At 45.8% G+C, this 16,763-nt stretch overlaps 1 protein-coding gene across 23 annotated transcripts in view; it reads left to right on the forward strand.

Annotated features, from left to right (window-relative positions):
- Positions 1 to 16,763, forward strand: part of TMEM40 (transmembrane protein 40) — a 270,106-nt gene that overhangs the window by 218,043 nt on the left and 35,300 nt on the right. For all 23 annotated transcript variants that reach the window (XM_085624612.1, XM_085624616.1, XM_085624620.1 and 20 more), the window contains 2 exons: positions 9,643 to 9,678; positions 12,107 to 12,172. In XM_085624612.1, the coding sequence (XP_085480738.1) occupies positions 9,643 to 9,678; positions 12,107 to 12,172 (102 nt within the window). The remainder of the gene's footprint in view (positions 1 to 9,642; positions 9,679 to 12,106; positions 12,173 to 16,763) is intronic.

Genomic DNA, 16,763 nt, shown 5'->3' on the forward strand with positions numbered 1-16,763 from the left:
GTGTGGCAAGTGTCTAGGTTAATGCTTTTCTTCAGGATTGGGGAATGGAAGTTTGTATGTGTTTCCTCCGTTTTATTTGTTTCAAAGTGTGCTCATGAAAGTCAGGAGAGAGAGAGCAGAGATGGTGTTGATCACTCTGCTTTGGCAGTCACAGGTTTGTTTTCCTGATGTGATGAGTCTGTCAAAAGACGATCCAGGGTTGTTATCATGTTTTCTGCAGTTGCTAGTGGATGCCCAGGGAAATTGCCATGAGATGGTAGTGGAAGTTCAGCTGATGCTGATGGGTTGGATGATTATAGGAGAGTGAGGCAAGTGTCTGGGCTATCGAAGGAGGCTTCAGAACTTACTAAGAAGTCTTGGACACCAAGGACAATGAAGGCATACAGTGCGGTATGGAAAAGATGGAGTAGTCGGTGTGCTGCGAGGACACTGAATCCCATTTCAGCATCTGTAGTGGAAGTTGTGAATCAGGTTTAGCTTACAGTTTGGTGAATTTGAGCAGATCAGCTATTTCAACAGGTCATGAGTTGGTGGACGGGATTCCGGTAGGACAACATGTATTGGTGAAAAGGATAATTAAGAGTGTTCGATTGGAGTTCCCCCCTTAAGGCGAGGTATGCTTCTTTATGGATGTGTCACAAGTGTTGAAGTAAGTGGAAAGATCGGGAAGTAATAAGTTAATGCTGTTAAAGTTGTTATCTTGGAAGATGGCGATTTTATTGTGTTTGGTGTTTTTTAGGAGAGTTTCTGATATAAGGGCTTTGGAGATGACCTCTAGGAGTTTTCAGCCTGAGGGTGTGTGTTTTGAGTTATGGAAACATACTAAAACTAAGTCTAGGACAGTTTTTTATCCAAGGATGGAGGTCGACATGACCATTTGTGTGTAGTGCGATGTCTGAGAGAGTGTCAGAAATGGACAGTGGAATTGAGAGAACAAGGATGTACTCGAATTCTGATTTATTTTAGATAACCATTTAGGGCAGTGTCTGCACCTACTCTGGCTAGGTGGGTTAAAGATGTAATGAGAGTGGCAGAGATTGATACGAGTGTTTTTGGAGTGCATTTGGCAAGAGGGGCTATAGCGAGTAAAGCTTTTTTGTCAGGTAGTAGTCTAAGTAGTATTATGAAGGCAGCATATTGGTCAAGTAAGTCTACTTTAAAAAGTTTCTATTTTAAACCTGTGAAAAATTCTGTACATAAAGTAATAGATGAGCTTTGAACATGCATAATAATGGCCTCTGTGCTTTGCCATAAAATGCAGATTTTCCAGAGTTTTAATGGGAGGGAAATAATGATATTATTAAAAACATGAAGGCTGGGGGCGTGGCTAGATGCCGACGGGAATGGCCGCTCAGTAGCTCAGCTCTGGAGTGCCACTCCCGAATTATCCTGTTTCTCCGAAGTCCCGCTGACCTGACCCATACCCTGAGGCTTTCCCCACAGTCCGGGGGCTCCTGGCGACGCTGCGGGCGAGTTTGGTGCTGATTGGTGGCGGCGCTGGGGAGGAGCTCCATACACCGCGTCCTCGCCGGCGGCCTAGCTGAAGGGGGCGCGCCTCGGCCGGGGAGAGGGACTGCACGAGGCCGCAGATGCGGCCTGTCTCCCCTGGGGCCAGAAATACGGGGCGAGACGCCTACGCCAGTGCCGCGACTGGGCCCGGCGAGAACCAGCAGAACCCTGCAGCTTAAAGTACGGCTGGACCTGAGTAGATGTAGCGGAGGCCCCGCCAGTGAGAGGGGGACCCGGCTGGGCCTCCCTGGTGAGTGGCGCTGCGGGCGGCTCCGCAACACCTGCCCTGCTCTCTGAGAGGGCCCACTCCCAGCAACACGGGTCCCGCCGGATGCCCTGTGGCTGTGGACCCAGTGCTACCGACACCCGGACCCTTGGCGGCGTGCGAGGGCCCCAGACAGAGACCCACCGATTCCTGCCTTGTACTGGGCGGCCCTTGCTTGCATACTGGAGGTAGGCCCATCCATAATAGACCGGGTCCCACTGAGGCGCCTGGATCCAGGTGTGTGCCCAGCTCCTCTGCTGCACTGCCCAACCGCACGGTGCCAGGACCTGCTGTGGCGGCCCACTGCTCCCTGCATTCCTCGAAAGCCGACAGGCCGGGTGGCACATTCCACTGCGGGCGGAGGGGAGTAGCGGCTGCGCTCAGAGGCCGGGTGGTACCACCTGGGGCTGTGACCATGGCATCCGGACGGAGCAACAGAACGGCGGCACAAACTAAACTTGAGAAATTTGCCTGCCAAAAACAACAGAGCGGTGAGCGGGATGATGTGCCAACCTCGGACGACAAGGCGGAACCCACGAATAAAGACCTTCTTGATGCGATCACAGCTGTTAAAACGTAACTCGAAGCAAGGATTGACACCGTGGCCACTGTTGTGGGGCTGATTCGTGTGAACATGAAGAAAATCGCTGACCGCGTGGGCACGGTGGAGAGCGTGACCAAGGAACTGACTGGTGACACTAGCCTTCTCAAGCGAGAAGTCACAGAACTGCGCGCCTCCCACGAAGCAATGGCTCAACAGTTAGATGATTATGAAGGCAGAATGTGCCAGAGCAACGTTCGCATTATAGGTGTTCTGGAACGCACGGAGGGGCAGGCAGCGGACTTCTTTGTTGAGGACTTGGTCCTCAAGCATCTACAACCCAGAGGTCTCTCAAAATGTTTTTCGATTGAAAGAGCCCATCGGGTGCCGGGCGGTCGCCCTTGACCGGGGGCGCCCCCTCGACCACTTCTTGCTCGCGTGTTCAATTTCAGGAACCGTGACACCATTCTTGAAACTGCAAGAGCGGCCCCGCCTCTTATTGTCGAAAACAGCAAAATTATGTTCTTTCCCGATTTTACACTAAAAGTTCAGAAACAAATACGCAGCTTCCTGGAGGTGAAAAGGGCTCTCCGAGACCAGGAAGTTAAATAAGCAATGATGTTCCCCGCCAAGCTGCGTGTGGAGGCCGATGGGAAATCATGGTTCTTCACGCGCCCTGAAGATGCATGGGACTGGCTGGAGGGCTGGCGCATGGTGGACAAGAAGAAAAAAAAGGGACTCTCGGCGGCTGATAAGGCCGAAGATTGGCATCAGCAGAGACGATCTCCTCCACACTCAGACTTTGATTCCCAGGGTCACACAGAGGGACACTAATTCTGGACGCTGGTAAGATGGTGTGTTATTGATCCATCGAAGCTCCCCAGATCACATCTCGTGACGAATTCGTAAGTCTAACCATCCAATGGTGATACTAATGGGTGTGACCCGGGATGTAAGAATGGACTACCTCTCTGGTGCAGTGTCATCACGGGTCATTGTTGGGGACACTGGGTGTTTGCTTGCCTAACTTGCACCGTTACTGAGATGTTTTTTCTTTATGTTCCCTTACTTGAGGGTAATGTTGAAATAATTGATGTCCTATTAGTATTAGTATCTTTCCATTTTTTCTACCTATGTATTCGCTTCATAGATGTTACCCTCGATCATATAGCATTTATTATTTGTATCCTTAATTGTGTAAATGACTATTGATTGCTATGTTGACTCCCAATTCTTAAATTGAATTTTAATTGTTACATATTTTTTGTAATTATTCTTTACTTGTAGTGCATACACCTGAGCGGGTTCCTGACGAAGGCCTAGCCGAAACGCGTTGTCTATTTACCGCCTGTATAATGAAAATTCTGGTTATACTATACATGCACTGTTTTTTGTAAATATTCACTTTTCATTAATTAATTGTTGAGACTTAATTTTGGTATGACAAACACGTATTGTTACCTTATATGCAAGAATTAATCATCTTTTAGCTAGATTTCAATTTTTAGGAATGGTTCTTTGTATGTAAATAGGAATCATGATGACTTATTGTTTTTTGTATATGCACATGTTTATTTAGAGAAATCAATTCACTAAACAAAAAAGAAAAAGAAAGAAAAAAATAGAACAATAAGTATACATAAAATTTAAACAATTAAAAAGAAGTATAACAATAGTTACGTCTGTTTGTCCTATTTTATATGCCCACATGTTTATGTAATGTATATATAATTTTTCATTGAGTCTAAATGTTAGACATATAGTCTAATTGGGAGTAGATAAGCAACAAATTTGTTATTCACACTGTGCCCGGTGTTCATTTTTTCAACATTAGTTCATTCCCTGCCTGGGTTAAGCATCAGAATAGCAGGGGCCCCGTTGCTTTGCCAAAAACCCTTACTTGAGGGTGACTGGTTCCTTTTCAGGGATTGTTGGCGCATGCTCTGCGGCGTCGGAACACTGTTTGATATTACTTAGCTACCCGGACTGAGTTGAGTGTTCTTTACAGCGGTGGGGGTGGGGTCGGGTTGGGGGATGAGGAACCTATGGGCTGTCAGTGAATGTGTTGGGAGTGGAGCAGCTCACGTTTCCTCAAATTGTTCATGGGTGGGCAACAGGCGCTCTGCATGTTGGGGGTGGCGGGCGGTTCTAGTCCCGTTATGCAGGGAGGCAGGGAGGGGGGTACGTTTTTACGACTCTGGGTTTGCTCGAGTTGGTTTTGTTGGGGAGATGTTTTTCATTGTTTTAATGCAGCAGTACGAGATGGCATTTTATATCAGGACATCATGACTGGTACTGACGCTCAGATTACTAATTTCACGTCCGACACTATCATGAGGCGCTGTAACACAACGGGCGCGGCACACAAAGTAGTCGCCGAGGGGCTTCTTCACCATAGTCACTCCGCTCACTCCCTCACACTACTGTTGGGGTCTTATGGAAAGAAGTCAGGGACTTAGCCTCATGACGTGGAATGTCAACGGATTAGGGGACAAAATCTAACGGGGTATAGTACTACAATATATCCACCGTCAGCGACTGGACATAGTGTTGTTCCAAGAAACCCACCTCATAGGTAACTCCTGTAAGGCCCTGGACAGAAAGGGGTACCGTATGGCAGCGCACTCAGGTTTTACCTCGGGGTCCAGAAGGGTGGGGATCCTCCTTCGACAGGGCTGCCCCTATGTGATTCATACTACGTGGACTGAACCACAGGGCATATATGGTGCTTGATCAGGCAGCTGGGAGGGCAGGGTCCTTAACGTGATCTCGGTATATGCCCCACTGGGCCTCCAACGCATGACACTAGCAGATATAGGGGCGCTATTAGTGAACTTACCTGTGGGCGCACTGGTGATGGGTGGCGACTTTAACTTAACAATAGATGGTAACATGGATCGCTCTCCACATAGACGTGACGCTCCGCACGGCTCGCAACTGCACAACTTTACTGACGCCCTGGGGCTGGTAGACATCTGGAGATGGTCACACCCCCAAGACATACTCTTCACTTTCCAATCTGGTGTCCATGGCAGTCACTCACGGCTTGATTACCTGTTTACCAAGGCACAGCACATTCAGCACTTCACAGATTCCGCTTGCCTTGCGCGGGGAATATCAGATCACTCCCCGGTCACAGCAATCTTCGGGGCTCACCGAGCTGTGCAACCAGGCCCCATTATGATCCAGCCCTGGTTGCTAAAAATCCCACACATTAGAGATGCCTTACGACGAGACACTGACTACTACTTTGAGGAAAACACAGGGTCCGTGAAGTCAGCGATAACGCTCTGGGGAGCATATGGGGCAGTGATAAAGGGGAGAGCATTGTCGATGATAGTGGGGCACAGGGCTGAATGCAACCGGTGAGTAAATGAGTTGGAAACATAGATCTTACACCTTGAACGAGCCACCTCGCAGAACCCTGACCATGATACTCAACATACACTCAATGTTAAGAGACAAGATTATAGACAACTGCTCTTGCCACCCATCATAGAATATATGAGCGGGGCGAAACTTTTGGCATGGAACGTAAGGAACAATCGGTGAGGTGGGTGGGTGCGATTAAAGGGCCTGACGGCGTACTGACCACTGACCCCCAGAACATTGCGGAAACGTTCGCGAAATACTATGAACAAATTTACACTATGCCACAGCATTCACAAGCACCATGGGCGGCAGAACTCCAATATTGAGGTGCAATGTGTCTCCCAGCAGGAGAAAGAGGCCTTGGAGGCAGATATCTCGGTCGAGGAGATCCAAGAAGCCATTCATGATATCCAAGCCGGCAAGACTATGGGCCCCAATGGGCTCCCGATTGAGCTCCTGAAACCCATGGCTATGAAGCTCGCTCCCCACTTACTGAATCTGTATAACGAGTGCTATGAGACTGGCCTCCTCCCAGCTGATATCCGCATTGCCACCATAGTAATCATCCCCAAGCCCTGTAAACCAGCGGATGAGTGCACGTCATACCGACCCATTTCCCTGATCACTGTGGAGGCCAAAATTTTGGCTAAACTGTTGGCCAACCATCTACTTCCGTATGTCACTGACCTGATCCACCCTGATCAGTCGGGATTTATGCCAGGCCTCAATATTGCATGTAACCTACGCTGTGTCCACGGGGCACTGGGTCGCGTGGCAACAATAAAAGAGGAAGCGTTCTTGCTCGTGCTCGACGCCAAAATGGCATTCAACACCGTGGCCTGGGAGTATCTCTTTGCGGTCCTGGCTCGCGTGGGGTTTGGGCCTAAGCTGATCAGATGGATCAGACTCTTATATAACCTTCCCGCTGCCCACGTCTCAGTGAACAATCACCATTCGGGCTCTTTCCCCCTTGGCCGCGGTACAAGACAGGGCTGTCCATTGTCACCACTTCTCTTTGACCTGGCCCTTGAGCCACTAGCGGTCTGGATCAGGAAGGACCCTGAAATCAGAGGCTTTAAATGGACGGAAGAACATGAAGACCGCATCTCATTATATGCGGATTACATTTTACTTTATCTCGCCTCCCCGGCGCGCTCGCTCCGCTGTGTTTTCCACATTTTCCAAATCTTTGAGGCCCATTCAGGCTACCAGATCAACTGGTCCAAATCCCAGATGTGACCTGATGCAAAGTCCCCAGGGATACACCATACCGGTGGCAACACAGGGTTTCCAATACCTTGGCATCTTTATAACAATGGACACAGCTATGTTTTATGACCGGAACCTGTCGGGCCCGTTACAGAGGTTCAAATCAGACGTCGTCCACTGGAAGACGTTACCCCTTACACTTTTGGGTCGGGCGTCTTTATTCAAGATGATTGCCCTGCCACGCTTTCTTTACGCCCTGCAGAACACTCCCATCCCGATCCCCGAAACCTACTTTTTGCAGATCGAGGCAGCAATTAGAGACTTGTTATGGGATAACGGACTGCGTCGCATCGCCATAAATAAACTCACCATGGGATGGTCGATGGAGGCATCGGACTACCAGACATGCGCCTTTACTACCAGGCATCACAACTGATTGCCATCAACAGGTAGGTGTTCGGATCCCAGGCTGACCCCAAATTCCGTACCAATCTGTGGCTAATGGGAAAAGGAGGCTATAACAGAGCGCTATACTCGAACCCCAAAAAACTAGGCTTGATTGGCCCTACGGCCCGAACAGTAGAAGTGTGGCACGGGATCCAACGGCGGATGGGATGGCATGAGTGTCTGACGAAGGCCACCCCCCTATGGGAACCCGACATCTTGGGACGATTGAGCGCTTGTGCAGGGTTCGATAAATGGGACATAATCGGTATCTCTACGGTAGGGGATGTATGGATCAAAGGAAAGAAGGCATCATTTGCGGAACTCCAACTCAAATATCAGCTCGCACCGTCAGAACATTTCCGATATCTTCAGATTAGCCATGCTATAGACAGTGCCCTCCCCACAGGCACCCCCCTCCGGACTCCTCGCATTTGGAAGACAGGTTGTTGCTGGACCCATGGACGGTAAGGCTATCTCCCTGACATACAAGAAACTAATTAATAACCGGGCCGATCCAATGCAGAAACTACGGGCTAGCTGGGAGGCGGACTTGGGGGAAATGACCGACGAGGACTGGACTGAAGTACTGGCCTCCCCCCGAGAGGTAGCAATACCGATGCGACTCCGGCTCGTCCAGCTTAAGATCCTACACCGTGTATACTTTGATGCAAAACTGTTGCACAAAGTAGGGAGACGACTGGACACGCTCTGCCTTTGTCACTGTAACCAAATAGGTACCTTTATACACATTCTATGGGAATGCCCCCACATACAACAATACTGGGCAGACGTTACCCGACAAATGGCGAGGTCCATTGACAAACCCATACTCCCAGCTCTGCCTCCTTAATGTCTAGAAGGCTACGGACCTCACCCAAGCTGAACAATTGTGGTCCGCTATGGGATGGACCATAGCAAAAAGGAACATTGCCCAGAAATGGGGGGTAGACACTATACCGCGGTTATGAGATTGGGCCAATGATATGGACCACTCTATGATAGCGGAGAAAACTGTATATAAAGGTAGAGACTGCCCGCGCAAATGGGATCAAAAGTGGGGACGGTGGAACAAATACAGGGGGGACATCTGTATTTCTCCTACGGTGGAATTTAGACATGATAGACTGGCTTTATTGGAGGCGGCAGGGGCAGACGCTGTGACATGAAACCTCCGGACCAACAGAAACAGCGTGTGTGAGGGGTGCTTCTGACCCAAACATGTAAATGTAACCCTCTTTGTACCGACCTGCCATTTGCTCTGTGTTATTTTTGGTACCCCTGATTTAATGTCTTTTATTTACAATGCCCAAATGTATAATCCTCCAGCTGAGGTCACTGTGCAAATGTCATTACTGCTGCTGAGTTGTGTTTTTTCAAAAAAAAATTTTTTAAAAACATGGTGGCTAATATTATTCCTCCCTATTGTGCCCAGCCCTACTGATGTGCAGGACAAAGTGAAGAATATTGTTTTCAGAGAAGATTCTTGGCAACAAGAGGAACGTGTGCAGAATTATGACAGAAGGATTGTATGAATTTACTATAAGATTGGACTTTGAGTTTGCAGCAAAAAAAAGAAGGAAGATGGCTGCGGGTTTTAGGGCTATGTGCATGTTCTAAAGTGTCCTGGAATGTTTAAAGATGTTCTATTCTAACTCTAAATTTTTTGTTGCTGCTGTGTATTAGGGCAATAAAGGAGTTATGAATAATATTAGCCTCTGTGTCTTTAATAAAATCATGATTTACATCCCATGAATACTTTGAAAAATCTACATTAACACATTTACAATTATTTTACTAAAGATTTTTAGCAACAAACAGAATATTGGAATGTTGAGAGCTCTATTGAAGACAATGGAGTAGCTCCAAGCTTATAAAGGCTGGAATAAGCCTTCTGCTCCAACATTCAGTTTGTCTTCCTGTTTCTCCCTTTCTAATTTAGAACACTCTACCCTTGGTGCTTGGAATGTTATAATAGCCTTATAGCCCTTCTGCCTTGGGCTATACCAGTTGCTAAAGGCCCTCATCATTGTTACAGGCCCTCAACTGCGGCTCGGGCCTATAACTCGGGTTCAGGACCTTTAGCAACTGGTATAGCACTCGGCATAAGGCTATAAGGCTATATTATAACTCAATGGCTAACCAAATTAAACAGCTGATGTGAAAAATACATAATGGTTTATATATTTTATGGTCCATTGCAACATATATTTTACTCCAAATATGAAAACCAAAATAAGTGATCATCAACTTTGCAAGATCTCCAAATGTCAGTAGTAATAATGTGATTTTATTTGTGCAGGGAAGAAGAAGAAGTCGCCTCCTGCATCAGTATCAGGTGCTGTATCTCTCTTTGGGGCAAAATGATGCATAAGTACATAATCTGGAATTAGTCTATTCATTTGTGGAAGCAAGTGAAATGCATTTGTGCTACATATTTGGTGTGCAATCACTTGGATGCATGTATTTTGATGTTTGAAATAAGTCCAAAAGTTACAAAATATTTTGTTGCAATACAGTGTGCCTCATGTTGCCATCCCTTCTCCATCAGACTTCTCACCACGTACATTGCTGCTTTCGAATCGTTTCCCAGATCTCGGTCTCGCCGTTTCCAACCCTCTAACTGATTCCCTTTATCACCTATTATCCCCTGCCCTGCATTTTAGCCCACATCTGTGGGTCACTCTTTCTGCCCAATATGGCTGGCACGGCTCTGACTTTCTTTCCTAATCCCCTGTCTCACTGTGCCTGCCCTGGACCCTACTATTTGTCCTCTGCCCGTAACGAGGCCTTACTGTGCCTACACATTCTGGGGCATATTATCAAGAAACGGCGTTACAATTATCGCTGCTTTAGCGGCAGAAAACTGCCGCTAAAGCGGCGATAATGGGCTTGATAATAGGCCCTGGAGAATTCCCATAGAAGCCCATGTTCTGGTGTCAACATGGCTTCTATTGGAATTCTCTGCGGCATATTATCAAGCCCATTTTCGCCGCTTTAGCGGCAGTTTTCTGGCGCTAAAGCGGCGATAATTGTAACGCCATCCTTGATGAATATGCCCCTCTGTTTCCTACTGTCAAGTTAAGTTTCACAATCACAATATTGTGTGCTCAGCATCACTCCTCATTGCCATTCTACCAGCCACCAAATTGATCTTACTGTGCCCGCAGCTGTCACCAACCCTCTATCGAGCTCTTACTCTTGGTGCCACTCTTCCACTTTATTTTCCTGGCTCCTGTTATCTGTGCAGCTGTACTTTCATGCCCTGTTCACTCAATGTCGTCTCCTGCGGTGTTAGTTCATTCTCTTTTGTGGTGACACTCTGGCAACCCCTTCATTCTTCTCTGACCCTTTAGAAGTACAATGAGGGAGTCACATTTGGACTGGGCACACTGATTACAATTGGTTCTATAGCTCATATTTAGGTTAATGTATTTTACAAGACTTATTGGTATGATAAAACACAAATTGTATTCCTGCAGAAATTGATCATTTGCTTTATGGACCTTCTTAAAATTCTTGCAGATGGCAAACCATTTGTATGGTCGCAAATGCTATAATTTGGAGTTCGTGACCGAAAAATCCTTTTTCAAATGTATTAAACCCATTTTATTGGTCAGTATCTATTTCTAACTCCCAAAATGGGTTTGGAATAGATGAGGAATCGCTATTTGGATGGGGCTTGTTGTAGACATTCCTATCAAATTGCAATTCCTGTCCATAATTATCTATGGTTTAAGATCGAAATAGTAGTTGTAGACCATTGAAAAGTTACCAACCTTCAAGTTGGGCTGATAATCCATTCACAAAAGGGAAGGGGTCCCAATGAGATTGCAAATGTAAAAAAAAAACATATATGGAAATATGCAGTGGACCAGTGTTGACGGGAAACAGCATTTACAATGCTGTTCTTACCCCGCAGGTAGGTAACAACACGGTTGTTACAACGACCGCGTTGTTACCACGCGTGCCTTTACAACGCAAGTCGTTTCTACGACTTGCTTTAGGTGGCGTGCAACAACAGGGAATGTGTTGGATTTTAAATCCAACACATTCCCTGCTGTTGCGCTAACTGGAGTAGGAATAGGCATTTATACTATTCCTAAGTCCAGCGCGCCATCTAGTGCAAGTCAAAGAAATGACTTGCGTTGTAAAGGCACACGTGGTAACAATGTGGTTGTTGTCACGACCACATTGTTACCTACCGAGATGTAATATGTGGCGTTGTAACGTCACATATTTGTGTTAACTATTAAAAAGCGTACAACTTTTTTTTTTTTTTATTGCAGCCCTGTTTCCTTTAAAGAATATGGGCTGCACTTAAAAAATATACATCTATCAGATATAGACGTGATGGTTTGCTGACCCCTGCAGGCCACCATCATGATGGCCAGCAATTGGAGTGAGCCACAATTTGCAACCAACCTTATGAATATTGATGAGGTAGGTCGGACTGTAACCCAATACAATTCAGAATTTTGTAAACCGACCTATTAGTTCATAGGTCAGTTTGCGAAATTCCACACAGGTTGCAAAAATACTGGTCGCAATTTGCAACCAGCTCTTCGTACATCTGCTCAAACACTCCTAAAACTTTGACCTAAAAAGACTCTGTTACTTTTGTATAGCAATATCAGAACCATATATATGCTAATATACACATATTTATTTGCACTCCTCAACTGACATGCTGAAAATCTTTAGCTTTACCTATGATTTTGTGCTCTATTTGCTATTTCCAGCTAACGTGATTTTTATTTTGTTAGACCCTGAAAGTGAGGACCATCAGAATCATCAGCACCGCAGAGGGGGCTGGGTCATACGAAAGGATGGTAAGAGAAGCGCAGACAGGAAATCGCGCGATTAATCAGCTTCAGTTTGGTTAAATGGTCTAAAGAATGTGTATCTAGTCTGATATCCTGTTAATTGTACAGCTTTCAACATGTTGTGCAACTAGGTGTCATACACAATTCACAAAAATGAAGGCCTTCCAGTAGCCATTGGAATTTTGCATGTAGTTGTGCCCAATGACACATTTTCGAGGTAAAGAAAAACTGCCCATCTGTTTTCTGTTAAATGCTCATAACCTCAGGCTAGAATTGGAGGGTGGGTGCAAGTGGGTGGCATTTCTCCATTATTTTCAGAGAGACAAGGCTATCCTCTTTAGTCCAAGACTATGGGATAATGGGTGCTGGAGGGTCTTTATTGTGGGACAAGCATTGGCCTCACCTTCCGCCTCAATGTTTAAGCTGTTAGTACGGGGACACACCAGTGGTTAATTTATGAAGAAATATGTGCCGGGGCTCTCGTCAGGAAGCAGTTTGCACCAGCCCATTGCTCCTATTAGCACTACCTATAACAGAACCAACAGCTAACCATGAAACCCTACAAGTGTGGAGAGGATGTGGCGTAAGAGCCAGAGCTGCCAACTTTAGAGCAGGAGAACCAGGTTTGAGTCTCAGCATAGGCCCAACATCCTGTGATTCTGGTCAAATCACTTAATCTCCCTGGGCCTACAAAAAATGAAGGAGTCCTTGACTGGTGCTCATGAAAAGCGCTCAAATAGCTTTGCATCAAGCTTGCGCTATAAGCGCTGGTGTTGACGATTAAGTGCCGGTGCCGAGCACTGGAAACCACCGGCTCAAATTAAGCATTGCGGCACACACATTTCCAGGTTGGTTAAAAGCACCTATTTCATTTTGAGAAGGGCTCAGGGGTGCTCTGCCTTCCTACTCAGCGGCCTCGATGTCAGGAAGCAAAGAAATGCACATATATCTACACCTCTAGTTTTTGATTCCATTAAATACCATCAGAAACCAAAGGCAATTACACTTCTGTGAAGGACAAATTACTCATTCTTTTATAATAAAAAAATAAACAGCATCTTAGTTCAAGTTATACTGCATAGAACATTTTACATGTAATTGTTATCACTGTACAATCTAACCTGGTTCGTTTTCATGGACCTTGTACAAATGACAGGCTGAAATGACCAAGATCTAAACTCGTGACCTGTAGCGAGCGCTTAAACCATCGAGCTTTAATAAAACCTGCACGAAGGGTTTCACTAGTAAGATATTTAAAAAGATTTCACGAGAGGCATGGCGTGCTATTTAGGTGGCCACACAGACTGCTCCCTTTCTAGATAAGTGGAACCGTATCACAGAGTGCAAAAAACTCCCATTTACAATAAAGTCAAAGCAAAGCAGGACTCTCTGACTCATTGCCCATACATAACATGTGCTAATTGACATGTGCCCAGCGTTATATGGAGTAAGGAATGTAGGTAACTTGCAGTAGAGGAAATATTGCCATCATAAATCAAAGTCAACCAGGATTAAGGAAAGATTGACCATAGAAAAGGTGGAATTACAGTCTCACACAGTCTTAGGCCCCCCCACTTTGTCAGATAATATAGCATTACTGGTGGGAGGCATGTGACTATTGCATGCTTCTAACCACATTAGGGAAATAAACAGTAGTCATTGTAGGTTCCAAACCCACCCTATTCCCAAACCCCCACCGCCCTCCTAATATATTATCTGACACAAAGTGACCTGCAAAAATCTGTCTGTCAATTTTCTGTAACCTGAGTGTTAGCACAACTGTATGAATTTGTTAATATCAGCCTGGCTTTCCTGTGCAGGACTGAAATTTGAGAGCTCAAAGTAGCTTTTAAGTTTTTTAATCCTGACCCTTCTGGGCAGATTCTCAGGCATGTAACATCACTGAGAATCCACTTGGAAGTTTCAGAATAGATAAATAAAAGGAAGTGGAATTTGGAAAGAAAAGAAAATGGCTTTATGAAAACAGACAGGCCATGTGAAGTTATCTGTTCACTTTTTATATTCGTTTGCCTGTTATGTCTATGGCTTAAAAGCTTATTTTTATGGAAATTCTACTTATAAATGCACACTTTGCCCCCATTCTATTAAAGTTTTGTTTGGGTGGGGTGAACCCACAACAGCCCCTGGATGGGTTCAGGCTTGCGTGACCGAGCATGAGAAGTTTGGAATATTTTCTGAGAGCCCCTTAAGCGCTTAAGACCCCCTAGTGCTTCAAAGTTCTCCATTTTAAGCCATATTTTCAAAAATTCCCAGAGAAGCTTTGGAAGCATCACTCCACTAAACTCCAAAGGAAAAGCTAGGTTGCTCACTCCACTTGCTTCTTGCGAATTTATACTCCACGTCTAATGCTCGCCAGCCTTCTCCGATATAGTGGCAGAGCTCTGTGGATACCTCCTTAGGGAGAAGGAATGCTTGCTGCAGGTCGGAATCGATGCTGACTGTGAGAATTGTGTAAATCTGAGACTTTGAGAAACCTATGGCTGTCTCAGTGGTGAGATAGTGTTGCACTGTGAAGATTAGTATGGGTGAGCATCACGGGAGCCCTGTGAATGCCTCAGTCCTGTGATATTATTGTAAGTCAGTATTTACAAGTACATTGTCAGAACATTGTTCCTTTCAGTGGGGCACCTTATATGTGCCAGGCAGTAGCAAAAATGTATTTACTAATGTGATTTACTGTTTTTGTATTTGGAGTACACCTTTCGCAGTGTCACAAGTATGTTTGCTGCTACTGATACATAATGCTCTTTGGTGCTATTACATAGTCTGATATGTTATAATTGTTCATTAGTTCTCCTTTAGAAGTACCCGTAAAATCTTGGGGGCATATTATCAAGAAACGGCATTAAAATTATCGCCGCTTTAGTGGCAGAAAAATGCCGCTAAAGCGGCGATAATGGGCTTCATAATATGCCCTTAAGAATTCCAATAGGAGCACATGTTCTGGTGTGAACCTGGGCTTTTATGGGAATTCTCTGCGGAATATTATCAAGCCCATTATCGTCGCTTTAGCGGCAGTTTTCTGCCTCTAAAGCGGCGATAATTTTAACGCCGTGCTTGATAATATGCCCCCTTGGATTTGTTACTCTTAGCCCATATGTTTGAAAACTGTTGTTGTAAAATCCTCCACCAGCCTTCACTTTTCTTTAAAGTTCTTAGGGGCATATTATCAAGAGAAGTATCTCCGCTCTTTCGGCACATATCACCGAAAAAGCAGCTATTTTTCTATCGCACTATTAACAAGGACTCGCTAACAAGCATTAGAGCTTGTTTCCTTGAGTTGGCAGCCGTTCTATTTGCCACTTTGCATGTCAGCGATATTTATCGCTAATGACATGCAAAGTGGGCGTTCCTCACTAAAACTACATGGAAACAGTCGCAAACACAACTTGCCTCTATTATCAATGCGTGCCCGGAACTGCGAAGCGATAAAAAAAGTCGTGCTAACCGCGGTTATCACTGGAATGTAACACCTGATTAAAACTTGACTTAACCATCTTGGCAGTGGGAGGTGGATTGTTAGGTTAAGTTCACACTTGCCTATTAGCAAGCTTTACATTACCGCAGTAAAAGTATCGCTGGATTTCTCACGCTATTGCTGCTTTTCACCCCTATCGCTGGATTTTTAATCGCCTCTGAGCAAAGCATTGCTAATACGCCGCTAACAAGGCGATGTAATCCAGCGATAGACGGCGATAAGAAAATACGCGCTATGCGCGATTTGCGATAATTATCGTGCGGTGTTGATAATATGCCCCTTAGAGAGGGAGAACCTCTCAAGCCCTCCTGGAGACCATCAGAATTATTGTCTACTCTCGGATGGTGCAGTTCGTGACTGGCAGGAACATTTCTCCAAAGGCAGCTTTTGCATCCCATTACAGCCCTGTTTGTGCACAGAATCAGCCTCTCTGGTCAGAGCCGGCCTTGCTCCAATAGCGCCTTGGGCGGACAGAAATATGCTGCCCTCACTACTGCTGGTGAATAAAACGAGGCAGCAGCCACTTTTCACAGGTCAGTCCCTCGCTGGCTACATCAAGGCAGCGACTTACCTCTGAACACAAGTCTCTGCATCTCTCCCAGCTCCTCTGAATTAACCACAATCTAGATCTGGCAGACTTGATCCAAGTTGTGTCTTGGGGAGGGATTGTTGATGTGTGCCGGCAGGGGGTGAGAGGTATATGGGAGGACAAGGTAGGGGCAGATAGCACACGGCTGATAACATGCTAAACATAGTGACTGGAGCACGTTAAAACAGATTAAAAGCACTTTAAACACAATCCATCATTGGACACGAGGTAGAGAGGCATTGCTGTTTGCAGGACCTGTATGCAGCCATTTCTTTTCGCTCCTCTGAAGATTGGCACCCTGGGCCTGGACTCAGCTCGCCCATGCCAAAAGCCGGCTCTGTCTCCGGTGCAAGGCATATTATAGACAGTAGGTTACTGTGAGGTTCATCAGATCAATAAAAAATAACAACAAGGTTGTCAAACATTATTTAGAAATTCACCCCAATACTCACAGACAGGCTGATCCTGAGAAATGTGATTTCGGACACTGTAGTCTGGAGCACCAGTTC

Source organism: Triturus cristatus, chromosome 9, assembly GCF_964204655.1.
Source record: "Triturus cristatus chromosome 9, aTriCri1.1, whole genome shotgun sequence".
Taxonomy (NCBI): Eukaryota; Metazoa; Chordata; class Amphibia; order Caudata; family Salamandridae; genus Triturus; species Triturus cristatus.